The following is a 27,747-nucleotide window of genomic DNA, read 5'->3' as shown; positions in this document are numbered from 1 at the left end:
AAGGATCATGGCACCAAGGGGAGGTGTTGAAATATGGTGCCATGAGCACATAATTAGAGGCTAAGGTATGGTATAGGAATGTATTAAAGTAGTCACCCTAGGATGTGGACTACATGATGTAGAGATGTGGATCAAAGATATCCATAAGGAGAAATGTGGATGAGAGGATCCCACATGTATTGACTATTCTAAAGGCTCTCTCTATATAAGAAGCCTATCATGTATTTATTAATCACATATAGATTGCAATAGATTGAGTGTTTGCTACTCTATGCTCGAAAATGACTGATTTATGTCTATTCTTGACAAGTGCTTTTAGCTTTGGCATCCTCCCTGAGATTATGCATATAATTCTTTCCATAAGCCCGAATCACATGCTGCATGGGAGTCACAAAACTTTCCACGCATAGTCAAGATCAATGTGACATTGTGCCCAAAGAGGAGCAATGGCATTCTTGACCAGATTTTGATATGCCTCATGCTGTAAGTAGCTATTGTAAATCAGAAGCAATGTTTTATGTGGCAATTGGTCTTGTTATAATTCATAAAGAGAAAGCTGCAACCAGAGGGAAGTATGATCGGAGTGTGGGAAGGCATAATCAGCCCACATGTTGCATGTAAAAGCTCCATATTGGTGCACATTAAACAAATACCATCAATCAAGGCTAGCATGATAGAACTGTGCATTGTGCTGAAAAGTATAACTAGGAAGGAAAGGCACATGTGACAGCATACGGGAGACATTTATTAGATATGGGGTCGATATATGACTTGATCATATATAACGGTCTCTAGCGATGGCCGAGGTCTAGAGGACTTACTTGATGGGTCCCTCGATCTTTGTGACACGAGTACAGAACTTCATCGTCCCGCCTCCCCCTCTTGGCACCGATCATGCTTGTCTTTTATCATTCTGACTAGATTGCTCGATATAGCACGAGATCTACCTGCTCCTAGCCATGATTGGGTGCATTTAATCATGCTCTGGATGCAATTTATATGAGCCACCTGTCACATGCTAGCGACTCCCTTGAGAGATGATGCTGACCTAGCCCTGATCTCATATGCATTGGTATCTTCTATACATGATACTGCCACTAGATCATCCCCCCCCACGACCAGATCTATAGCTCGCTCCCCAGCTGGGAAGATGCCTCAAAATTCTTGGTATGATAATGAGTGCCGGAGATGAGATCTCATCGTATACGAGAGTAGGCCTTGGGACACTTGACGAGATCTAAGGCACACCGGATCTCATGACGATTGACGCAGCGTAAGAGGCAAGCTTTTCTCTCACATAGGATGGATGAGATGATCTGATCGTTTCGTGGAGGGCACCCCACTTTTGCATAGGGTCTCTTATCTGAGAGGAAACCATCTATAACTATTCCGGATCCAAAGGTGTGGCACACCTATGTGATATCTCTCTACGATGTCCCACCTCAAACACCACCTAATGTTACCATCTTTTACTATCCTAGTCTCTTGTTCAGATCACGGGAGTAGCACCTTGATCTTCCACCCAGCCAAACTGCCAAAGCTTTTCAGCAAGAGAGAGAGAGCAATCTCTGAATCACGTAAATCATCAAATTCTCCATTTCTCTCACTAGCCTTGACAGACCCCAATTCCCTAGATAGATCTAGATGCCACATGTCATCCATATAGAGCCTTCCTAATGCAACATTTCACCCCTCTCTTGGGATGCATTTAATTCCTTGCCCCTAGGCACATTCTTTGCACTAGGCCCTTGGTCTCAGATCTATCTAGTCTGGTGCTATCAGCCCTCACCTAGGACCTTGACATTAATCCCTCCCGATCCTTTACATAAAGCGCAAACACATATATTACAAAAATAGATCCTATAAGGGAAATGTCGACTGATTCTTCCGAGGTCATGCTACCTCGGCTAGAGCGTAACATTCCTTCCCTCTTCAGATATCAGCGTCCTCGATGATAAAGTCTGGGAACACTCTCCGCAACTGATATACGGATTCCCAGGTAGCTTCGGATAGAGGCTGACCATGCCATGCAACCAACACCGTGGGTATCTTCCGATTTCGTATTTGCATTGTTCCTCGGTCCAGGATTCTTGTTGGTTTGCGCCTTGCAATATCCTCTATCTCCTGAAACAAAACCACACCTTCGATTAGTGAGTCACCAGTATGTAAAAATTTCTTTAAACGTGAAACATGAAAAACCGGGTGCACCTTACACCCCTGTGGCAATTCTAATTTATAGGCTACACTGCCTATTCTCTTTAGAATTAACCACGGCCCACAGTATCGAGGTGATAACTTAGCACACTCTCCTGAAGTCAACGACTTCGAGTGCGAAGGAATTCTGAGAAAAACTTTTTCTCCTTCTTCAAATACTCTTATAGACCGATTTTCATCCGCATACACCTTGGCTCTATCCATAGCCTGGCGGATATTAGCTCTCGCAAGTGCTAGCATCTCCCGCATCTGAACTACAAAGTTCGCGGCACTAGGCACTTTCTGAGGTACTCCAACTATAGTTGGATTGGCTGGCCTATAACCATAGTTCAGTTCAAACGGACTGAACCCAGTAGATGAATGTTTTCGATCATTGTAGGCAAACTCCAACAATGGCAACCACTTGTCCCATGTATGTTGCCTCAATGACACATATGCTCTCAGCATATCCTCTAAAGTCTGGTTGACTCTCTCCGTCTGACCATCCGTCTCAGGATGATCCCCACTACTCATTCCCAACTCAGTCCTTAGTGTCTCGAATACCGCTGTCCAAAAGTGACCGGTAAACCTGACATCTCTGTCTGACACTATGGATCTAGGCAATCCATGCAGACGAAATATGTGTCTAATAAACAAATCCGCTACTTGCGGGGCACTAACAGACTCTCTAGTCGGAATGAAGTGAGCCATCTTGGTTAGACGATCAACCACCACAAGGATAGAATTATACCCTCCTTGCGTTGCAGGTAACCCTACAATAAAGTCCATGGAAATGCTCTCCCACTTACTTAGTGGTATTTCCAAGGGCTGTAAAAGTCCGGGTGGCTTCACCCGCTCGGCCTTACTTACCTGACACGAGAAACACCGTGTCACATATTCATGAGTATGCTTTTTCATCTTTGGCCAAAAGAAATCTCGCTTCACGAGATCATATGTCTTCTCGACTCCTGGATGTCCCGCGCACGGGCTATCATGGCATTGTCGAATGACTCTCTGCCTGAGATCATTCTGACCAGGTACTACAACCTTGCCATTTCTAACTAGCATACCATCCCTTATGGTATATCTTGCATAAGTTTGGCCTTTTCTGGATGCCAGGTCATCCTTTTCACTTTCCCCGGGTTTTAACACATGAGCTTTAGGCCATAAGCTCTGGACAAACTCGTCCACCTTCTGAGTTTCTCTGATCTCGGCCATTAGAGCGCTCTCTAATACCGTGAAACTCAGATTGTGCATAATGCGAGACAACGCATCAGCAACCTTATTGTCTTTTCCTCTTCGGTACCGAATCGTAAGATTAAACTCCTGCATGAGCTCTGCCCACCTAGCTTGGCGGCCCCTCAAGTCAGGCTGTTTACAGAAATGTTTCAGAGTATCATGATCCACATCTACATAAAACTCTGAACCATACAGATAATGCCTCCATGTTTTCAAAGCATGGATAACAGCATACAACTCCAATTCATGAGTTGGCCAATTCCTTTGAGAGGGAGAAAGCTTCTTGCTTTCAAAGGCTACCGGCCTTCCCTCTTGAAGGAGGACTGCTCCTACCGCAATGCCACTTGCATCGGTTTCTAGGAACAACGGTTTCTGGGGATCAACTATTTTTAACACCGGTCCTGTGACTACAGCTTGTTTTATGGTGTTAAAACTTTCCTGTTGATTCTGTCCCCAAACAAAAGGTACTTTATCTGAGGTCAGATCAGTCAATGGCGATACTATTCCGGAATATCCTTTGATATGCCTTCTATAAAACTGGACAAATCCCAAGAATGATCGCAACGCGGTCAGACTCTGAGGGATTGGCCAAGTTAGTATCGCAGCCACTTTCTTCGGATCCATTTCTACCCCCTGTGGAGTAATTATGAACCCTAAGTACTCAAGCCTAACCATACACAGTATAGTTTTCTTTTTATTCACGTAAAGACTGGCTTTCCTCAAAGTACTGAACACTATCCTTAAGTGCTCATAATGCTCAGTAATACTTTTACTGAATATCAAGATATCGTCAATAAAATGTACTACGAACTTTCCGATATACGGACGTAGTAAATCATTCATAAGCATGACGAAGGTCGCTGGAGCATTGGTAAGTCCGAAGGGCATTACCAAAAACTCATAATGACCAAACCTGCTTCTAAAAGCGGTTTTATGCACATCCTCGGCTCTAATCCGGATTTGATGATAGCCGCACTTGAGATCTATCTTGCTGAAAATCACGGCTCCATGTAATGCATCTAGCAAATCATCAATCCGAGCCATCGGATACCTGTGCTTGACAGTGATATTATTTAATGCTCTGTAATCTATACAGAGGCGAAACGTATCATCCTTTTTCCTCTTTAATATCACTGGTGAAGCAAAAGGTGAGAAACTTGGTTGAATCTGCCCCAACTTGAGGTATTCTTCCAGTTGCCTACGCACCTCCGCTTCCTCAGTAAAACTCATTCTATAGGGAGGTCTATTTACAGGCTCTGCCCCCGGGATCAGTTCAATCTTATGCTGAACTTTCCGCTCTGGAGGTAACCCATAAGGTAGTTCATCCCTAAAGCATTCAGAGAACTCCTCTGTTATAAGATTAGCCAGCTTGGCCATCTCATCACTTTGCGTAACATCAGTGCTAGTCGAAGAATCATTCACCGACTCTACCGATGCGGTGCAAAGGTATAAAAACTCTACTTGAGCTTTTCTGATTTCCATTACGGAAACCAACGGTCCCTGAGGTATATCTTTTCCACCTCGCAAAACATAAAGCACATCATTCATCTTGAATTGATATACGTGCTTTTTCCAATCAATGGCTGGATTCTTCCTAGAATGCCACGCCATTCCCAGGGCTATATCCGCATGAGCAAGCTTGGTTATTTCAAAATCAAGCTTCTCAGTATAGTCCTGAATCTGAAGCTCCAATTGGGTAACCCTTTGGTCCCATACTTCAGTTGAACTTCCATCTGCCATCCTGACTGTGTACGCATAGTCAGATGGACTTGTCTTTAATTTCAGCCTCTTCACGAGCTTGGAGTTAATCACATTGTGAGTTGACGCTGAGTCAAACAACACAATGACATCATGACTGGCCACTTGCCCTTTCATTTTGATTAACTCCGTATCATTGAAGGCTGTATACCCCGTTGCTGCGGGCTTAGATAGGATGTTATCAGGTGCACTCGTCACTAACTTAGTAACAGACACACAGAACAAACAAGGTACTAACCTCTGAGAAGATCCCGCTAGCTGAATCTGCATCTCTTCCGCTCTGGGACTTCCCTGCATCTCCACGTCGCACTCTGAGATCACCATCTCAGCCATCCGACGATCTTTATTACGTGGACAATCTCTCCACTGATGAGGTTGAAGGCAACCAAAGCATAAGCCTTCCCTCCTTGCTTTTTCCCTTTGTTCCGGGTTCAAGGGAGACTTAGACCAAGCCCGGGCTGCCATTGGAGTTACTTTTCTCTTCACTCCAATGGTGGTACTTGGTTTAGGAGTTTCAGCCGGTCTCGCCTGCTTGGCTTGACCACTCGGCTGCGAACCACTCCCTTTACTAGTCCACTTCTTCTTAAACCCAGATTTCTTCGGATACCCATACTGGGTTCCGACCTGTGCAAACCCACTTGGCTTGCTGCCCTTGGCATCCTCGTAGTTCAAGGCTATAGCTATTGCATCATCTAGCGTGTTCGCGTACTTAGCCCGAACTTCCATTTTTATTCGGTCATTCAATCCAAATATGAAATCTTTCACTTGGATTGATTGAGGCAGGGGTTCGTCAACCTTCATTACACTCTCTCGAAACTTATCAGTGTATTCTGCCACTGATAAATTTCTCTGACGTAGGTTCCTATATTGATACCAAGCTCGGGATGCCTCGTCAGGAGGTAAGAAGTGTTTCCTGAACTCTCTTTTAAACCCCTCCCAGGTAGTGGATGCTATACCGTCTTTTTGCTGTTTAATCCACCACCGATCCGCCGCCTCACTAAACATATGGGTGGCCTCGCGGATCTTTTTGATGTCATTTCTGATCTCACAAATGGCGAACGCCTCGTCCCATTTGTGTAGCCAGGTCTCAATGACATCGGAGCTACGGTCGTTCATCCGACCAGAATACTTTTCCGGTCTATAATTAGCAATGTTTGGCACCTTAGCCTTCCTAGGCTCGACCGTATGGACACTAGACTCCGGTTCCATTGGAGCCTTTCCCTTCTCCTCTCGAGAAGGTCTGGCAGACATACTCTGTAGTGCTCTCCTAAGTTCGGACTGCCCTGCATTGGCTTGTAACTGCTGTGCTAACAACTGTTGCAAGGCATCTTCAAGCAATGCAATCCTGCCAGATAACGTATGAGCTACTGGGCGCGATCCCTGCTGGGTCGGCCGGACTCCTGATTCACCAGGGTCCCTCCTGGAAGCTCCTTCTTCTGCTTCCATTTGTTCAGTAGGTGTTTTGTTTTGGGGTTTTTTTTTTTTTTTTTTAAAAAAACACCCTTAGAACACTGTAATCACAAACTGACACTCTGAACACAATTCCCTATACTAGGGAATTCCTGCAATCTGACATGCACACTAATTACGTATTTGACACAGGCATATATATTCAATCCCGCCTTTCCCTATACTAGGGAAATTTCTGCAGATAACTCAAGTATACCGGCATAGTCTCAAGCACAATCTGTCCTTGTTACAGCATCATATTCTATGCATACTTGTCACTTCTCACGCAAACGGAGCATCAGCAAACCAAATCAGGGAAAAAAAACATAGAATCGACAGAAATGACAAAGAGCCTTCCTGGTCTATGAATTCTGATCGAATTTTGTCTGAAGGAACGAATCGAAGGCTGGCACGGGTTGAGGTAGCCAGGTATCCCGAAGCCAATCGTCAGCCACCACGCTCCTTTGCTCTTCAGAAATGTAACCCGAAGCCAATCGTCAGCCACCACGCTCCTTTGCTCTTCAAAGATCACCACGTCTCCGTTAAACCCACGAAGGGTGTCGTGATATGGGTCTGCGCTCCACGCCTACACGACGCAACCAGACGCCGTCACAAGGGTCCGTCGTCACGGCAACCCTCTGGTTCGTAGGCCTGTCAAGTAGTTACTGGAACCACAAGTCCTCTCGCAGGCTCTTCAACCCATCGTGCCTTTCAAGACCTCCGCCATAGCCAACGGGCTTCGCAGAAACTCCCTTTACTATTCGGTGGTCGAAGACCTTCGTCAACGAACCTCCGTCAGGTCCGGTGATACCAACTGTTTCCGTCGGTGACGATCTCCACCCTAGACTAGGACCTGCGCTGACGATCTACTCTCCAGCTAACCCCTCGAACTGCCTTCGTCAAAAGGGTGCTGCACATCGACGTCACGATCGACGCGTTCCGTAAATCCACCACCTACACAGCCTAAGCTCTGATACCAAATGTTACCATCTTTTACTATCCTAGTCTCTTGTTCAGATCACGGGAGTAGCACCTTGATCTTCCACCCAGCCAAACTGCCAAAGCTTTTCAGCAAGAGAGAGAGAGCAATCTCTGAATCACGTAAATCATCAAATTCTCCATTTCTCTCACTAGCCTTGACAGACCCCAATTCCCTAGATAGATCTAGATGCCACATGTCATCCATATAGAGCCTTCCTAATGCAACATTTCACCCCTCTCTTGGGATGCATTTAATTCCTTGCCCCTAGGCACATTCTTTGCACTAGGCCCTTGGTCTCAGATCTATCTAGTCTGGTGCTATCAGCCCTCACCTAGGACCTTGACATTAATCCCTCCCGATCCTTTACATAAAGCGCAAACACATATATTACAAAAATAGATCCTATAAGGGAAATGTCAACTGATTCTTCCGAGGTCATGCTACCTCGGCTAGAGCGTAACACCTAATATGTCTGCTCTTCCGAGCCCACCACCTCCATCCTCTTCACCCCACAGAATGTGAGAGCTGCATTATGTCGGCTCTCTGTAATCAGAGAGCGCAAGACAATGAGGGCTTACGGGACTAAGCATTTTGTACATACAAGAGGCCTTGGCCCCGATCTTAGCACATATGTTCAATCATGCCGTATGTCACAGTTTCCCTTCTGCTTGGAGTACCACTACTATTGTGCTGACACACAAAGCAGGAGATCCCATGGACACGCGGAATTATCACACTCTCATGATTGGTCACGCTGGCTAAGATCTATGGATCAGTACTAGAGAGAGATCAACTCCTATACAGAGATGCATGGGCAGCAGGCATTAGGGCAGGCTGATTTTAGGAAACAGCATTCCACTTTGGATCATATCTTCACCTTACGGGCAATCATTAAGGTGGCACGCTCACGATCCCCAAAGGTCTACATATGTTTTGTAAACTTTCAGAAGGCCTTCAATACTGCTCCACGAGCTCGCATGATCAAACGACTACAAGAGATGTAGATCCCAGCTGCTATGATATGGGGGGTGATGAGCCTGTATGAGTCAGAGGGAGAGTACATGCCCCTAGAGGCCTATCAAACTGGATCGAGAGCACAATAGGGGTGAAACAGGGATGCTCCCTCTCACCAACTTTGTTTGGGTTATATATTGATGAGATCCTGACCTTCATTGACAACCTAGGAGACGAGGGATAACGGCTGGCCAACTTGATGATACAGATACTATTGTATGCAAATGATATAGTCCTCCTATCCTCTTCAGTAGCAGCAGGGTTACCCAAACACCTAGATGCCCTAGAGGTGTTCCTTGGGGAGAGGGATCTGATGATTAACATTGGTAAAACCAAGGTTATGATCTTCAATACCTCTTAGCCAGCACTTCATCGACATAGTTTCACCTACAGAGGAGAGACAGTGGAGATTGTACAGTCTTACACATATCTAGGGAAAATCTTTATAGGACTAGTCTTCACAATGATCCATGCAGCCAGAGCATGCCTAACACGAGGGCAAGGAGCTCTAGCCCAACTAGAGCGACTCTGTTTTCGGTGCATTTTCAGGACCCTCAACGAAGGGATGGCTATTTGACACGTTAGTGAGGCCTACAACCATATATGCGGCACCCTTGTGGGGATGTGATTTGACAGTGACTGAGTGGCTATGCTTTGAGAGACTACACGTGACCATTGTTAGAATATGAAGCCAGGTTTGGTGTGTTCTAGTGTGTTCTAGTGTGACTTCTAGTCTAGTGTGTCCTATGGATGCCACGTTTCACATTAGCAGTCATCCCATATGCATAGGTGTTCATATGTGTGTGTGTGCTTTTATATAAGAGTTGTACTTGTCTAGTGTCAAATCAATCACGTATCAAGCTACAAGCTCTTTGGTCTACATGTGAGTACTCTCATTTTGTTCATTGCTTAGTCATTTCATTTCTAGTGCATTATGTATCTCTTTGAGTATCACTTCGTCTCTCCCTAGCATACTCTCTCTCTCTCTCTCTCTCTCTCTCTCTCTCTCCACCATGTGCCTTATGTGGTATCAGAGCCTCCCTTCCTACATTCACCTTCTTCTTGCTCTACCTAGAGAATGAGAGAAGCCCGCAAATGGAAGCTCCTCTATCCTCCATGATTGAGCTCCCTTCCACTCCTTAGCCTCACCTTCGCAGCTGACTTGGAGCTGATCTACCTCGCCATCAATTACCCCTTCTTCAGCCTGAAATGCCTCGACAACGGCCGCTTCTTTTGCCTCGCCATCAGCTGCCTTAGTAGGGTCGCCTCCAACTGCTCCATCGACCCCTGCAAACAGGCCGTACAGCCCGTTGTAAGCAGGCCATACAAGCCCGTTGTAAGCAGGCCGTACAAGCCATACAGTCTGTTTCCGTGCAGTCCCGAGCCGTACCAGCCTGCCTGATAGACCCGTACACTTGCCTGCCCGTCCGCCTTGGAGCTGCTACCCTCGGGACTGCTGCTCACACTCCTGCCCTCACTATTTGCCCTCGGGATTGCCACCAACAGTAGCTGCTCCAGCCTCAATTGCAGCGCCACTTGCAGCCGCCCCTGCCCTCAATTTTTATGCCATTTGCAGCTGCTTCTGCCCTCGGGATATATGCCAAAAATCTGCACTTGATTCCACCATAGATTGCCTCTGCTACAGCCTTCATTTGGGCTTCCCGTTGGTGCTCACGAATCTGATTTGAGCTGCCACGATTTGTGTCTTCAACTAGGCAGCTCCCTTGGAGCACTTTCGCTCATTTTTTTGAGCCTCTTCTTCGCATTTGGTGACTCTGTGATCGGCACATTGAGAGTCGTGACATGATCTTCCTTGGTAGCTGCTCCTATGGCCTTCATCGACACATCATTCAAGGTCATCCTCCCCTGGTTCTTCACCAACATACCTCTTCGCATTAGGATGTGCACACTCTTGTGCAGTAGCTACTTCGGGCTCATGGGTTCTCTACCCTTGCTATGCATAAAATGAATGAAATCTTTTATATTTTTTATTTGTTTGAGTTAAAGGTTCTCTGCCTTGAGTAGTCCCTCTAAAATGAATGTTTGATGAGTTAATAAAGGTCCTCTGCCTTGGATAGTCCTCCTAAAATGATGTATTTTCTCTTATATTTTTGGTGTGTAACTTCATGTTCCTAGTTAGTCCCTGGAGTCAAGAGGGGGTTGTACTGTGGGAGCCATATATTGGCATTGATAGGGTCTAGTTATCAGGCCTGGAATGAGTTCCAGGATGTTGGTGCATTGGTCTCCTAGACCTTTGAGTTGTTCATGCATCCATGCTGAGACATGAGCCTCTGAGTCATGTTTGGGACATAAAGCCATGTGAGTGCTCAGTCTGACCTCTGAACCATGCTCAGACTTCAGCCTTTGAGTTGGCATGGGAGACATGTCTAGTTCAGACATTGCACAGTTTAGTAGCCATGTCACTGTCATGTTCTGTCCTGGTTCCATTCCAGTAGTCCCTCACCTTGCCTTCATGGGGGGGTGTTAGAATATGAAGCCAAGTTGAGTCAATTTTGTGTGTTCTAGTGTGAGTTCTAGTCTAGTGTGTCCTATAGATGACATTGGGGGTTTATTATCCTCCTCAACTGAGAGCCTGCAGCAACACTTGGATGCACTCCATACCTTTTGTGAGACACATAATTTGAAGGTCAACCTTGGTAAAACCAAGGTCATGATCTTCAACACGTCCCGAGCAGCCATGCACGGAGAGCATGGATGGGGTGCCACTGGAGGTGGTTGCCACCTACACGTACCTAGGGGTCCCATTCTTCGGCCTGATCTTCATGATGCAACCAGCATTACACACTTGATTGAGCAAGGGATATGCCGCACTAGCCAGACTCAAGTGATAATGCTTTCACTCTTAGTTTCAGGACCCTTGGACCAATACTCTTCTCTTTGACTCTTTTGGTCTAATCACCAGGTATGTACGGGAGCCTGTGTTGGGGACCAAACCTATCAGATACAGATTGGGCCCATGTTGAGAGGCTTTAAGTTATCATGCTTTCTCGAATGATTGACAAAAGCCTTCAGTCCCACATCAGATAGTTATGGCTGAGTTCGGGGCATCCCCACTACAACTTGATGTGGCATTTCAGATAATCACATGTCTTTACAGCATTAGACAGTACGGATCCACACCATAGGGCGACGTAGGCTTCCTTGGTTAGCCCTATCCTCTTCCATGGCATTCACAACAACAGAGGGTGATCAAAGGAGCTGGTGTGCACATACATGCAAATGGTTTGAGAGCTTGGGACTACACATAGATAGGCTACCTCCCTTCCAGTACCGTGTTGAGGCCTCCTCTATCCCGCTCACCTATCATGAGGTGAACCAGGTCATCCAAGAGGATCTCTTGCAATTACATACATTCAGGACTTGGTTGGCACCTCGTGAGCTTCTTGTGGACCTCAATTTTTACACGGACCACTGCCTACGGATCTCAGTGGTGGAGGGCTTCGTCGATCCACCAGAGTATACACAGATCCACCTTCCTCACTCCTTGAGGATATCTATAGGGCAGTTTCGTCTCGTCACATCGTATCCATATTGAGAGTGGTCGGGTGGAGGGCATACCTAGAGAGGGCCGCATCTGCACTTTAAATGATTCCCTAGAAGATCAAGTCAGAGGAGCATTTTCCATTTAGATGCCTTGTGTACTACGAGATCAAAGGTCGCTACTACTATCTTTTCAAAGATGGTCTTGGATCTCTATCCAACTTCCTATCCTACCCAGACCAGAGATGCATGGAGGCGTTCATCCATGAGGCTATCCGACATAGGGAGCGGTTGCTCAGAGCACGTAGAGGGGATCATGACACACGGCCAGACCCCACTCAGAGCACAATCACTGAGTTTTCCCAGCTAGACAGCACCGACTAGCAGGACCCACAGAGACGGCAACCTCGAGGACCCAAGCCAGAGCTAGAGACATGCTAGATCCGTAGGCACACAGAGGCGCATATCACACTAGGGGGCCTCCCTTCCCTGTTCACCAGACCAAGGAACCGGCCCACAGGAGGTAGCACTTGTTCATCGCAGAGCTATAGCCAGGAGACCACAGCAGACCATACGTGTTGATGGTCGCCAGCGACCTATAACAGACTATTTGCCACCACATCAGCCTCGTACATCGATGCCCCCCTCCCATAGGTGATGCTCCTACTTGTTCCCACTCCAAGAGCTTAGAGAGCTCTCACTATGTACCAATGACTCACCATGGGTGTTGATGCCCACTTAGTGGCTCCACCCTCAGCTCATTGTATCAGTTTCTTTATTAGTCTCATAGACCCCTTTGTTCTTCTGAACACTTTTAATAAAATTTCTCTCTCTCTCTCTCTCTCTCTCTCTCTCACACACACACTTTTTTGGTAAAATCCAGTATTTATATTATCATAAATTTACAAGATAGAAAGTCTCGCACTCACTGACATGAGACTCAAAAAAAGAGCCCAATGGAGAAACTCAAAAACAGGTAGAGAACACTTCAAGGCTAGTGGCATCCAAGTCCCTTGCAGCAAAACTGTCATATAAGGATTGCTTGAGGGACATTCTGAAGAAAATATATGCCTGAGGAAACTGTTGACCCATCCTAGAATGCAGTCTCTGCGTCCAAATGGTCCATAGTACCCAAAAGCGAGTCCAGTGAAAGAAGAGGAGGAATGGAGACATCTGAGATGAGAGGCATCCAAACATCCAGAAGAGTTTCCCAAATCTGATAGAGGGAAACCGAAGCTGCAGCAAATGAGAAACATGAGTGATCAGTATGCGGGATTGTGGGCAAGACCATAGTAGGTGAGGAACTGTCTCGTACTGTTGAGAGCAACGGGGACAGGAAGGGGAAGCAATGCGGCGTGCTGCCAATTTAACCCCAATGGAAAAGGCTCCCACAATACATCTCCAAAAGAAAAGCCTCTGTTTCAATGGCAATTTGGCTTTCCAAATTTTCATGAGTCGTGATTGCCACCAAGATAAAGGCCTATCCAAATTCCAAAGCGTGTTGGCATGCTTGTCAATCCATGGCGGTGGAAGAAGAAATTTGTAGACCTTCGAAGAAGTCAGATTGTGCATTGAGAGCGTATGGGTAGAAGGGGATAAAGAAGTCAAATTCCAGTCCATTAATCTGTCTTGTGCAAACAGTGGAGGAACTGGAACAAAAGGCTGCAACATAGCTGAAAGTGTTCTCCAAATGGACCTATGATGCAGGCCCAAGGAGAATGTCCTGCAAGCTTGTGGAAATGAAAGCATACAACCTTGTTGATCCACAACATCACCAACAAATCTGACGCCCAATTTCATGAGATTGTATGCTTTAATAGGTGCCTGTAGAGCGAGAGGCAATTCAAACACCTTACTCCAATGGATGCTTTCCAATCGAAAAGAATTACCATGATGAGAAGAAGCACCTGTCCATTTTGCATATGAGAGAATTCTCTTCCAATCATGAATAAAAGCAGAAGAAACAGGGCAACCAGGAATTTTCCCTTGAAATGTGGACATGACTGCTTCCCAGTGATCTGTAATCCAATGCCCATATGCATGAGTCGCCATGTTTCCACACATAGCTGCTAACATAATAGCCCATGGCTGTTTTTGCTGAAGAAAATCAGCAATCATAGTGCTCTTTCGTGCCAACATATGAACCTGGAGATTGAGAATATTCAGCCCCCCATGAGTCTTAGGTGAACAAATGGACTGCATAGGTAGTAGTCGCAAGGCCTTTTTATGAGATTTGCTTTTCCAAAATATCTCCATAGCCTGGGACATATAGGAAGCCAAATGCTTGAAAGACCAGGGAAGAAGGGGCAAATAAAATTGCACATATGCCATAATGATGGACTGTACTATCCGAAGTCGAACATGTAGAGGCCAGGTGGACAAATGCCAATAATCCAGCTTCTTGTTAATCTTTTGAAGCACCCATTTGAGCTGTTGATGCGGGGTAATATTCCAGCCAATGGGGTAACCTAGATGCCTGACAATAGTATGGGAAGAGATAATGTGGCCTGGCCAGAGAAGTGAATGCCAATCAGCTTCTTTCAAAGCTAGAAGTTTTGATTTCTGGAAATTGATGTGCAGTCCAGCAACTATGCCAAAGTCGCTCAGCGTGTGCATTAAAAGAGAGAGGTCACTTTGAGAATTCCTGGGCATAAAGTATGAATCATCAGCATATGCCTGTGCAAGAAATGACTGTGCCCCTGGGATTTGCAAGCCATGAAGCTGTCCTGTGTCTGCAAGATAGTCCATATGCAACAGTAACGGATGGGTAGAAATGGCATACAGTAAGGAACTGAGAGGGCAACCCTGTCTCACTGAGCGGGTCATAGTCCAGGTTCTTGACAACCCACCACCAAGCAAGCATTGCGCCGTGGCCTGAGAATAGAGCCAGTAGATGATGTGGACAAGCCGAGGGCCAAATCCCAATTTATGCATAGTCTGAGAGATAAAATCCCAATGGACTGTATCAAATGCTTTCGCAATGTCTACTTGCAGAATGAGAACATCTTGTTTGGAGTATTTGGCATACTCAATCGCAAGTAGGGCATTGGAGATATTGTCTGTGATTTGCCTTCTAGGGACAAACCCATACTGCCTAGGATGAAGTCCTGCTTGCAAAAAGAAGCGAACCCTGAGGACAATCATTTTAGCAATGAGTTTGTAAATGACAGGCATGAGAGATATAGGCCGCCAATCAGCCATCGTTTCACATAACCTTTTTTTGGGAATCAATTTTACTAGGCCATGTTTCCAGGATGGAGGAAGAGATTGTTCTACCCAAGCATGATTGATCATGAGAAGAAGAGTGTTCTTGAGATCACCCCAAAATGCACGGAAGAATTCAACAGTCAATCCATCCCAACCAGGAGAGCTGTTTTTGCGTAGATGACTCAAGGCATCATCCAGTTCACTAAGCATAAAAGGCTGCTCCAATGCATAGGCCTGTTCCCGAGACAATATGGGCTGGACATGCATGAGAAATTGAGATCTAGCTGCATTCACTTGCATCAAATGATCAGGCTGAAGAGAGAGGAGATGCTGAAAATGACTAGAGCATTGCAATTCCAATTCTGATTTGGAAGTGGTCCAGGTACCATCATCTTTCTTGATCCTGCAAATATCCTCCTTTCTCCTATCAGCATGGAGACTTTTGAAAAAAGCTTTGGAGGAGCAGCCCTTATCTAAAAGGGGTTTCATGCGAGCTCGGATTTGCCACTTCTTTAATTTGCGAAGATCATTTTGGTGGATGATATGAACCGCATAGGCGCAAGAATCCTGTTCAGAAGGGGTAAGCTGCCTATGAGAACTGATTGCATCCATTTGCTGCTTGTGAGATTGAGCCCATTTCAACTTAAGCCTGAGGTTTCCCATGTAACTCTGTCCATAGTCTTGAATAATAGTCTGTAAGCGGAGAGCAAAACTGATCCATTCAAAATCCATATCTTCCTGAGCATGCAAGAGGAGGGGACGGACAGCCACTCTCACCATGTTCTGAAATTGTTGATGAAGCAAATAGGCACTATTAACATGGAGCAGGCGACGACCAAAAAAAGGCATATCATCTGTCAGACGTGCTATTGATAGTGTCAAGCATACTGGAAAGTGATCAGATAGCAAGAGTGAGTGATCAACCCGTAATGTACATGTACACACACACACGAATATGTACAAAGTATGAATATAAGACCTTTTGGCAATGATTCATGCTTGCAGCCTTCATTCCTGTTCGCATCTGTGACAGGCCTCTTATTCCCATCAATCCAAATCTGCCAAGAAATAGCCCCTTAAATAAAGACCAAATCTTCATGATTGTCCATTACACAATGATCAGCAGGTCAGAACCTCCTTGACCTTAAATAATGTTTACTCGTGCCCTCGTCAATGGGACAGCATTCTTAAAATCAGTTCTAGGCAGATACAATGTACCTGTTTAGTTTGTTCAGTCTCTCGTGTTGACATGTCAACAACATCTGATGTATGATTGTAGTTAAAAACTGTAACCAACAGCATCAATGAAATGTGACTAGATCAGCAAAAGACTACCCACATTAACATATTTTGCTTGCATGCAGTATGGAAACTTGCATATTGTAAGACCTGTCAATGATGCATGCTTATAGCCTTCACTCCCATTTGCATCCATAAAAGGTTTCTTATTCTCAAGCTGCATGGACAAATCCTTTAAAATATGCAAAGACTGAATCTTCATGAATTCCCATGGCAGAATAGTCAAGATAAAACTTCGGAAATTTTTTGGTTATGATGTACCTGTTCCCTGTCTTTTGAAGAAATGTCAACAATATCTGCTTGAGTTAGAGAAGCCATGGTGGAGTTGGGATCTGCAATGCATAACAACAACAACCAATGAGTTCTACCCCTGAAAAAGAGCACCTAGAATTGAAAATTTGCATAATGTAACACCTGTCTTCACGGATGCATCCTTATATTCTTCACTCCCATTCAAGTTCATTTCTTGCACCATGTTTTCATGGATCCAAAGCTGCACAGACAGATTTTCAAATTAAAAAAGTTAAATCTTTGTCATTATGCAGTGTACACAATGCAAACACAGTAGGCAATACAGAACACCAGAAGTTCAGTCACCTTGTTTGAAATGTCAGTGAAATCTGGTACCTGAGTAAAAGGATTCAAGTTGCAGCTGGAAGCTGTGCCCAATAACATAAAGAATCAGTTGTACAGAAAGAAAGCATCTACAGTTGCAGAATATAATGTGCAAAAACAAGAAAATTGCAGATTATAAGACCTTTATTCCATGCTGAATGCTTATAGACTTCATTCCTATTCCCATCTGTTGCATGCATCTTATTTTTATCGATCCAAAGCTGCACAACAACAGATCTTTTGAATAAGAGAAGGAAGAATCTTCAACTATCCCAGTTGCACAAAAAATCAGTACAGAACCTTGAGCCTCATGCACCTGTTCAGTCTGTCTTGTTGGCATGTCAATAAAGTCTCCTTTGGTATCAGAAGCAGTGTTGCAGTTTAAATCTGCAACCAATAGCACAATAATTCAACCACAATAGCTCAAAAGCCCTTACTAGTGAAGGATAATATTGCTTAAAGTATGTGAAGTGTTGGGTTGTCAAGCTCTCAAGGCGACCTGATGAGAGATGTCTATATGGCAGCCGGAGACTTGAGATACATGGAAACCTTTATGGTGACCTTTTGGACCTACACAAAAGGATCTGCAGCCTTCTATGTGCTGTCATACCACAGGCGTTAAGCACGGCTTGCATAGATACAGGTTAGTAGTTAACGTCGTAAACTGATCTGTTGTATCGAGCCTGGTCAGGCTGAGATATTTAGAGGTTCAAAGGCCCCTTGGATGGCAGTGTCATGTCAAAGCAGGTGTTGTCACACCTAGATATTAGAAGTCCTTTGAGTTGAAAATGGGTTCTTCAAATTTTTTCAAATGGTACCAAAGCAGTCAATAGGCACAGAGAGAGGCGATTTGTTTTGCTGCAGTCATTTGCCTTCCAGAAATCGATTATGAAGCTCAACTTTATGATTATCATGTTTGGCTATTTGTATGCCTGTATTCTGCTAATGAAGGAAGGACACCTGAAGCATAGTGATTGCAAGAGCTGAGAAACCAACCATATCTAGTGGGAGAGCTGCTTTGGACTGGAAGACTGAAACGAGATTGCGGTCAAGAGACCTTGCCTTAAGGGAGTATCTTCATCATCTAGATGTGATACATTTGGACTTACTTGATCAATGCCAAAATGACTACAAATGGCACATGTAAATGAGTAAAGGAGGATCATAGAGTGTCTATAAAAGGAGTCCTCTCCTTACTTCAACAAGACTACCACCACCATTTGGATGAGATTTCTCAATTTGTTATTATGCTTTTATAGCTCTTGCTCCCTCAAGCCTCTCCTATGAGCCTTCACTCTCCCATGTACATTCTTCCAAATTTAGACTTCTCCTTTCTCTAAGTCCTATTCTATGACTAGTCTTGAAGTACTCTCTCTTTTCTTGCATTTTTCAAACCTCTTCTCTCCCTTGCAATTCCAGCATATTGAGATAGTTTTGAGTGGAGTATCCACTCACATGAAACAAAGTTCATTCATGTTATCTCTCGACTTTTCCTTTCTTCTCCCTCTCTTTTGCTCCATTTTCTTCTCAAGAGAGTTAAAAGTTTTGTACATTCACACCACGTGTCCATGTTCCTTAAGCTGTTCTAAAAGTTAATGCTTCACACTTAGAGGAGCTCCGAGAGCTTTAGTTCGTAATTTCATTGATGAAGACTTGAAGAAGCCTTCTTCCCAAGCACAAAAAGGAAAAGAATGCTTTAGTTTCCATGACTATTCAACCCCATGCTGGCCTCTGTGTCTAGTACAAGCTTGCAAGGAAGCTTTACACATTTTCAACACAAATATTTCGACAATATCTGCCCATCCAGTCAAAACAGCCAAAACAGCCCTCCCATTTCATCTCCACTCATATCATCTTCAACCAGAAGATCTTCTTTCAACAACGTTTCCCTCTCCTCTTCAGTACTCAAGGATTGGGTGGAATTCTTGCCTTTCCGGGTCCTTTTATTTTACTCATTTTGGATTACAATGTTACTGGGATGTCATTATTTTTATCCTCATACTGACCTTCTTTACATAAAATAGTGGTGTATCCTTTTTATGAAGCATTGTGCATAAGAGGAGTGTACATGCTAGTGTGTGGATATGGAAGGTGGATTCATGACATCTTTGGCATGCACTGTCAAGTAGAGACATATGTGAGGGAAGAATTGTGTCCATGCCATGTGTGTTTAAGAAGGTGAGAGAGCCTTTTTCAATTCAATCGCATAGCTTTGTGAAAGAGGTGAGTGAAATTTCATTATTTTCAGCTTCATATCATATATTTTGGTGGAGCAGCATAGATTCAACTCCAAATTGAACCTATCTTTACCTAACAGTTTTCGTGTGATGCTTTTCATTTGGGAATTCTTTTAGGGTGAAAAGAACTAGAGGAGTTTGGGATTCAGAGTCAAATAGTGTGAAAAACAGCAAGCATGGTGAAGATTCTTGTGTTTTAAGGGACCAATGAGAAGACTCAGCGTCTTATCTTCCGGATTTTGTTCCAGAATGTTAACTATCAAGATGATGCATGTTGAGATACTATCTAATTTTAGAACTGGAGGAGTTTGGGATTCAGAGTCAAATAGTGTGTGAAAAATAGCAAGCATGGTGAAGATTCTTGTGTTTTAAGGGACCAATGAGAAGACTCAACGTCTTATCTTCTGGATTTTGTTCCAGAATGTTAACTATCAAGATGATGCATGTTGAGATACTATCTAATTTTCTTGAAGGTGTGGCCTCAAGTGCACATGCAACCTTTCCAGACCCTACCTAGAAGAACTAGGACCAAGTATTAACGGCGATAAAGCTAAGGTTAAGGACAATGGAGTTGCCAAATGCTTTATTTCTACAATTGTACCAATTGTGTCAAGGGAAGGTGAGGCAAAATCTTTGCATTGGAAATCTCGTATGACACTGTGTAAACCAAAATATAAATGGTTGTCCTACGAGCCATGGGCTCTTCATCAGAATCTCCCCTAATTTTCGTGATGGAGCACATCAAGATGAGCAAGTTCGTGAATGCTTTGGAACCCCATCTTCAATTGAAGAGTAAAGAATTGACAAATGATGCATGGAGGCACTTCACATTCCAACAAGCAAGGAAGAATCTTGATTTATGACTACGAAGAGCCAAGCATGAAACCATGGCCATTGTGAGACACCCTTGTGTCGTAACAACCTGCCCAATCACTATCTGTGAATGAATGCAAATCCAGTGAAGATTGATCACTATAGAACAGCCCCAAATGATGTGTGGCCTTCAAGTAGCGGAAGACTCACTTCATTGCTTGCCAATGCTACGTGCGAGGCTTATGCATGTACCTGCTTAACTGGGAAGCAACATACCGCAAATCAGGCCAGGTATGACATAAGCAAATAAGGCACCCATAGCCTACTGATAAAGAGTGGCCTCAAATGGGGCACTCCCATCTTCGAAGGCGAAACGGAAGCCAATTTCCAATGGAGTAGAAACCAACTTGCAATCCTCAAATTGGAAGCATTGCAAGAGCTGTCCAATATATATTGGATTGACTCATCATTATGCCCCCCTCAGCATTAGCAAACTAGATGCCCAAATAGTGGTGCAACCTGCGGCCTGCCCATATCTGACATTGCAAATGTTTTTTTCAAATCTACCTTGAAACTTGCAATTTTCTGCGTGTCTGGCCCAGTGATAACCATGTCATCCACATAAAGAATCAAAACCAAAAATTCTGATTCATTCTTCCAAACATAAAGAGTGGCCTTTGTAGGGCTGTTTCGAAACCCAAGGCATAGCAAAAAAAAATTATCTTGGCACCGTACGTGGCGCTTGCTTCAAACCATAGAGGGCCTTTTCCAGCTGGCATACCGTAGTTTCAAAACCTGCAGTTTCAAATCCTTGAGGCTAAGTGACATAGACCTCTTCCATTAAATCCATGTGAAGGAAAGTGGACTTAATGTCCAATTGATGGACTTCCCAATGCCTGTGAGATGCAAGAACAATAACACAACGAAATTGAATAAGATTGAAACACGGGAAAGAAATACCACTCGGGTAGTATCTCTAGGGGAGTTGCAAAGGGATTCGCTGGTTTACCGATTATCGATGGTTCTGGAACTGCCAAATCTACGGTACATGCAATGATTCCTAAGATTACTACGAGAAATATACATAAGAGAGATTGTTGGGCCAAGCAGGTTCTCCGTATTGTGTCCCATACCCTTGGCTAGTTTTTCTCTTAAAACAGGATCACTCGGGTCAGGTTTTTCCGTTATTGGGATAGACTTCTCACTCCCCAAGTAGAATCGGACGTGGAGATTTCTTAGAAGCTGGCTCAAGCGAATTGCATACTGTAAAAAATGCACTTGGATGCACAGTATGAAATAGAAGATATAGAGATGAGTTTGTTTCTTATTGTTCACTTCATGAGTAAGAGCTTCCCGATTCTTCCTCCCACTTAGGATACAGAAGAAACTGGCTTCTGACTATTTGCTCATCTACAGTTCACAGCAGCCATGGAGACATTGGCTCCCTGTTTTTCATTTGAATCTATGCTTGTTTGGAGAAGACTGATTTGTTCCTGAGGACATCCTGGTAGTAGACTCAGCTTAGTTGTTGATCTGTTCTCTGAGAACATCCTGGTGATTGCTGGGTTGCCAAGATCTCAAGGGGACCTAATGAGAGCTGTCCAAATGGCAACTAGCTCATATATGCACGAGAAGCCATACAGGAGACTCATCCTCAATCGAAGCTTCTCTTCCTTCTCTAGAATTGCCATCCATGGCCACCTTATGGTCACTTTCTGGAGGTAAGAGTCGGATCTGCCATGGTGAGGCTGCAGGATGATTGAGGCTAGTAGCTCAGAGGTGGGCAGTCAGTTTCAGCATCTTAGCCCTGATCTGTAACCTGTTATAGGACTACTTTCTTCATAGCAAAGTCAGGTTCCTGATGAAGACTTGCTCAAGACAGATTTGAAATAGAAATGGACCTGGAAACATGGGGTTCTGGGATGACGGAGGCTAGCATCTCAGAGGTGGGCAACCTGTTCTAGGACTCCTAACCAAGTCAAGGTATTTGCTGAAGAAGGTTTTGAAGTAGAATAATTTCACTCTTGTTATGTGTGAAAATTTCTGGTATAAGAACTAGCTTTGCATACTGTAAAACATGCACGATGCTCAGTAGGAAATAGAAATTATAGAGTCTAGAATGTTTCTTGTTGTTAGTTCTACATGCTCAAACTGTACGTGTTCAACCTTCTCGATTCTTCCTCCTACTTCGAATATAGAAGAATTGGCATCTCCCTATCTGCTAATCTTCAGTTCACAGCATCCATGGAAATATTGGTTCCATGTTTTTCAAATTTCATTGAATCCATACTTGTTTGGAGAAGACTGATTTTGTTCTCTGAGGGCATCGTCGTAGTAGACTCAGCTTATGTGTTGATCTGTTCTCTGAGAACATCCTAGTGATTGTTGGGTTGCCAAACTCTCCAGAGGACTTAATGACAGATGCTCACATGGCAGCTGATACATGCACAGGAAGCCATGCAAGAAACTCATCCTCACTCAACGGGTCGAGTTGAACCCCCCTCCCCCCGCCTTTGTGATTCATGGCTACGCTACACTGATGGATCTGCTGCCTTATATGTGCTGCAATACAACAGGTGGTGAGCAGGGCTTGCATACATACAAATTAGTAGTTAGTACTGTCAGTCAATCTGTATTTGAGAGCTGTCAAGGTTTGAAGGCCAGTTGAAGTGCAATGGCAGGGTATATGAGAATCTGTCATTTGAATTGAAATTGGCTTCTTTAAATTTCTTCAGAAAGTTGTGTGAGACCTTTCTTGAACGATGCATGCTCACCTTCACTTCTCTTTGCATCAGTAGCACACCTCCTATTCTCATCAGTCGAAAGCTGTAACATCAAAGCATTTAAAAGATATGTATGGTAAATCTTCATGGATTCCCACATGCAAAGCTCAAGACAGAGAACCTTCTTGGATATGGCCAACGGCATACCTGTGCACTGTCTCGCCTTGATTTGTCAGCAACTGGAGTCATATTACAGTTGGAAGCTGCAACAAATAGCATAAAGCATCAATGAGGTTTTTATACCCACAAAAAGCACCTACAGTGGCAGAATTACATTGCATTAAAGCTGTCTGACCTTTCTTCATTGATACATGCTTATCGCCTTCACTCCCATTTCCATCTGTTGCACGTCTTTTATTCTCATCGATCCAAAGCTGCAAAGACAAGTCTTTAGACTAATGGAAGACTCAATCTTATGGAGTTCGAGAGCATGAGCATCAGGACAGTGACAACAGTAAAGAACAAATAATATGGCATATGCCCACCTGACGGAGAACACTAAGCGCACAAAAGTCATGAGCTTTGAAACGCAGACTTTGTAATGGTGGTAAGGGCTTCACACCAGTGCTCCAAAGGACTTCAATCTGGTCCACATTTTTTGTGAGTATTTTTATGGGGCTACCATGATAAAAACAGTGTCTGGCAGGGAAAGAAGAGAGTGAGAGATTAATAGAATAGGTAGATAGATTCTATTATACTCCTCTGGAGACCAAAATATGTTCTATGACACCCGCTCATGAATTCAAAAGCAAAATCAAAATCACGAAACGTACAAGAGTCTAAGTGTGATGTAACTGTACACCAATATTCGATCTGTGCACCTATGCTGTAGATAAAAGTGCAGTTAGATATAAAGTGTAGATCGGAGACCAAAGGCCTTGAACTAGCCTAAACTCGGGCTATGACTGTGCAAAGAAAACACCAAGTTCTGTCAGGTGTCGTGGGTTATGGACTAGGTCTGACAAAATGATGAGACCAATGCAAGATGTGTTCATGCATCTGTCTGACATGCGCATGTGTGGAACAAAGGAGAAGTGAATGCTCCTCCATCTCTACCTCATTACAATCACAAAGGGTGCATGCAAAGGCAGGCATAGAGTGGCTGCTTCCCGGGAGAGAGAGAGAGAGAAAGAAAGAAAGTCATCCACACCCATCCAAAAGCCCAAAAACTGTATCCTACATAGTCACATCAAAAAGAGAGAGAGAGAGAGAAGAAAAGAAAGAAAAGAAAATTTATTAAAAAGTCTTTGTAAGACCAAAGGTTCTATGAGACTGAAAGAAACCTGATACAACGATCTAAGAGGCAGAGCCGTTAGGCATGATATGTACAAAAAGAAAAGTCCATAATCATGATCGTAACGGCATCAATACATAAAGAGGAAAGCTCTCCAAGGCAAGGCGTCAATCCAAATAAGGGGACGTCGCATGTGAGGCTATTGTGGTGCCATAAAACCTGTGATGGAGCGCTGGCAGCTATCGGCATGCGTGGCCAGCTGTGGTATCCTAGCTGTGGCCCTGCAGCAAACAAGCGCCACTGTCACCCCTGTGGGTCGTGTCTCTAGTGTAGTGAGCAAGGAGCATTTGGCGTATCCACAAGTGGTGTTTAGATATCTACAGAGATGTGCACATAAATCTGCATGAGTGCATGGATGGTACAGTGTAGAGGTTTAGGCAAACAAACGTAAGATGCTGGGTTCTATCGTCAACGTGCAACATTTTCAACCTTTTTGCACATTTGTGCAATGCACTTTCCCACCGAGAGTGGTCGAGCAAAGGGCATACCTAGAGAGGGTCACATCTGAACTGTATGTGATCACCAGGAGATTGAGCCAGAGGAGCACTTCGCTTTCAGGTGCTCTGTGTACTATGAGATCAAAGGTCACTATCACTGACTCTTCAAGGATGGTTTCGGACCCCTATCCAGTCTCCTCTTCTACCCAAATCAGATATGCTTGGCAGCCTTCATTCATGAGGCCATCCGACAGAGGGAGTCATTGCTTCGGACACGTAGGTGCGACCTGGGTACCCAAACAGACTCCTCTTAGAGCATGATCACTGAGTTTTTCCAGCCAAATAGCACCGACCAGCAGGATTTGCGGAGACGGCGGACGCGAGGAATTGAGTAAGAGATACGACAGACTTGCCAACGGACTGAGGCACATATCATATTAGGGGATCGACTCTCAATTTCCACTAACTTTCACAGGTCTTTCTCTAATTTTTATTAAAAGAACTCTTTCACAGGACTCACTCTGATCACTACTATTTTCCATTGGGATCTTCCTCTTGTACGGAGAATGATCCCAACATAAAAGGTTGGAGAACCAAAAACATCGTTTAAGCACTCCCTACTCTAAAGATTTCCCACACACTTTTCTACTAAACAACACTTGTCTTTACTCAACGAGTGTTACATCTACAGGGCGCATTATGCATATTTTACCCCCTTGGAGCCTCGGGAGGAGACTAGTGTTCAGGGGCCTTGTTTGACTCCACCCCAGGATCAGGCTGTACCTTCCTCAGCAGCCTAGGTTGTTGGCACCTCATCCGCAGCACTTCTTGATCAGGACTTGGTACAGGTGCCTCTTTCTATGGATAGAGGGAAGGGGTCTTACATTCTCTCCCTGCTTCGGTAGGAATCCTTCGTACCCCCTCCCCAGGACTAGCTCAACGGAACTCCTTTCCGCTCTGGAGGACCTATCTGACCTCCCAGATGATGATTTTGTACCTTCCACTTTCAGAGAGCCTGTTATCGGCATCCCTTTTGAGAGATCTTTCTCTCTCTCACCTGTGGACTTTCCTCCCCTTGGACCTCGTGTGTATGGCAGGAGGTCAGCTTCGGTGGAGGGTTCTTTTTCCACCACCACGTCGGGTAAGGTATTCCAACCCACTTCCTCCCACCGATGAGGATAGCCAGTTGGAATATACACGGATTGGGCGGCATCCCTCATTGCCGTCGTAGACAACTGATCATGAATCAGCTCCATCTAGGTGTTTCACGTGGTTCCCTAGACATTCTTTTTCTTCAGGAACACAAACTGGATGTCAAAGATTGCTCCAAGTCAAGTAAGCTGCTTTTAGGCCGGACTTTTTGGCTTCCTGCCTTGGGAACCAAAGGAGGTACATGCATATCAGTTTCAGATTCCATTCTCCCTCTGATCATTGGACATGGTACCATAACCCCTTCCAGAGCCCAGTGGGTTTTACTTCTGATTGACGGACGTAAGGTTGGTTTCCTCAACCTCTATGCTCCGAACAACAGAGGGGACCGTGGTCTTCTTGTTCAGATTCAGTGGCAGAGATGTTTGGTCAGAAAATGCATTTCATGTTCAGTCTTAGTCACTTCTGTTTTCATGGTCGAACCATAGGGTGCACATGCCTATCCATGCCCGGATTGACAGATTCTATGTGGATGACTGGGCTCTTGATAGAGGGGGGACAGTTTGCATTGCACCTGGTGTTTCCACTGGGCTCTTGATAGAGGAGCGCCTTGCTACGGCAAGGGCTCACTTGCAGACATTGCTTGATCAGAGAGCAGAGTATGCCTTCCATGCACGGGAGTCCTTTTGGATACAGATGGGGGGGAGAGTCAATAAACACTTTTTCTCTACACTTGGTCCTAGACATAGTAGAGAGAGTGTCAGGCAGCTTATTAACTCTGACGGCGTTTTGCAGTCTCATCCGGATACCGTCATGCACTTAGCGATAGATTTCTATGCCTCCCTTCTTTCCGCAGATCCTGACACACAGGCCAAAGATGTGGCTAGAGATAAAATTTGGCAGAGTTTACATGTGTTGATCGCACTAGAGATGATATGCTCACTTGATGCACGCTTTACCAACACAGAGTTCAAGACTGCTCTCTCCGCCCTTCATAAGGGCAAATGCCCTTGTTCCGATGGTCTTACTCCTTTTTTTATAGCCTTTTGGGATATGATAGGTGATCATATTACTTCAGCCCTGCAGGGCATTCATCCGGGGGATTTCCATCTGCCACATGATTTGATCGCATCTGACAATTCCCTCTCAGTAAAGGGTTCCTCCAATTCCAAAGCTTGAGTAGGGGAAATTATTGGAGAAACATTTTGCAACAGTAAATTTCGTGCAAGCAAAACCTGTTGCGAGAGAGGAGCTGCATTGCTGGGAGAAGTGATGCACACAAACAGAGGCAAGCTGTGACCGTATAGTAGTCCATGATCCATCGGGCATAAGCACTCTGCAAATTTCTGTTTTGATTCTCCTCTGATGCAAACTCTTGAAAAATTCTTTGGAGGAGCAACCTTTATCTGTGAAGGCTCTTTGTCTTGCTCTAGTCTCCCATTTTGCCAGTTTCCTGTGATCATTTAGTTAAAGACAATGTCTGGCCTAACATAGTGTGGTTTGCTCTTGCATGGACAACGAACGATGATGACTGAGTTCAGTGAGGTCTTGACAAGTAGACTTGGCCTGAGCAATGGTTTCCCTCAGAGTCTTCATGTAAGACTTGCCATAATCTCTAATCACCATTTGCATTTTAGAAATAAAAGAAACCCAGGCATCATCAGCTTGAAGATAGCTGCTAGAGGAAAGACAACGAGCTGCTTCAGTAACCATTGCCCTGAATTCAGCATGTTGCAAATAACTATTGTTGATGATTAGATGTCGCCGTTGTGGCAAT

At 44.5% G+C, this 27,747-nt stretch overlaps 1 protein-coding gene across 6 annotated transcripts in view; it reads right to left on the bottom strand.

Annotated features, from left to right (window-relative positions):
* LOC147901104 (uncharacterized) overlaps window positions 1-27,747 on the bottom strand; it is a 119,527-nt gene that overhangs the window by 16,712 nt on the left and 75,068 nt on the right. For 5 of the 6 annotated variants that reach the window (XM_087376095.1, XM_087376097.1, XM_087376098.1 and 2 more), the window contains exons 8-19: window positions 23,576-23,674; window positions 23,386-23,464; window positions 23,238-23,293; window positions 23,082-23,133; window positions 17,574-17,644; window positions 17,400-17,478; window positions 17,240-17,301; window positions 17,057-17,135; window positions 16,904-16,974; window positions 16,733-16,799; window positions 16,562-16,629; window positions 16,323-16,401 (exon numbers count right to left, since the gene is read on the bottom strand). In XM_087376095.1, coding sequence (XP_087232221.1) covers window positions 16,323-16,401; window positions 16,562-16,629; window positions 16,733-16,799; window positions 16,904-16,974; window positions 17,057-17,135; window positions 17,240-17,301; window positions 17,400-17,478; window positions 17,574-17,644; window positions 23,082-23,133; window positions 23,238-23,293; window positions 23,386-23,464; window positions 23,576-23,674 — 862 coding nt within the window. The remainder of the gene's footprint in view (window positions 1-16,322; window positions 16,402-16,561; window positions 16,630-16,732; window positions 16,800-16,903; window positions 16,975-17,056; window positions 17,136-17,239; window positions 17,302-17,399; window positions 17,479-17,573; window positions 17,645-23,081; window positions 23,134-23,237; window positions 23,294-23,385; window positions 23,465-23,575; window positions 23,675-27,747) is intronic. The other variant, XM_087376100.1, reaches the window with a different exon arrangement.

Source organism: Dipteris shenzhenensis, chromosome 6, assembly GCF_047967505.1.
Source record: "Dipteris shenzhenensis isolate YYH24624 ecotype China chromosome 6, Dip_SZ_1.0, whole genome shotgun sequence".
Classification (NCBI taxonomy): domain Eukaryota; kingdom Viridiplantae; phylum Streptophyta; class Polypodiopsida; order Gleicheniales; family Dipteridaceae; genus Dipteris; species Dipteris shenzhenensis.
This window is presented reverse-complemented; position numbering and strand designations above follow the sequence as displayed.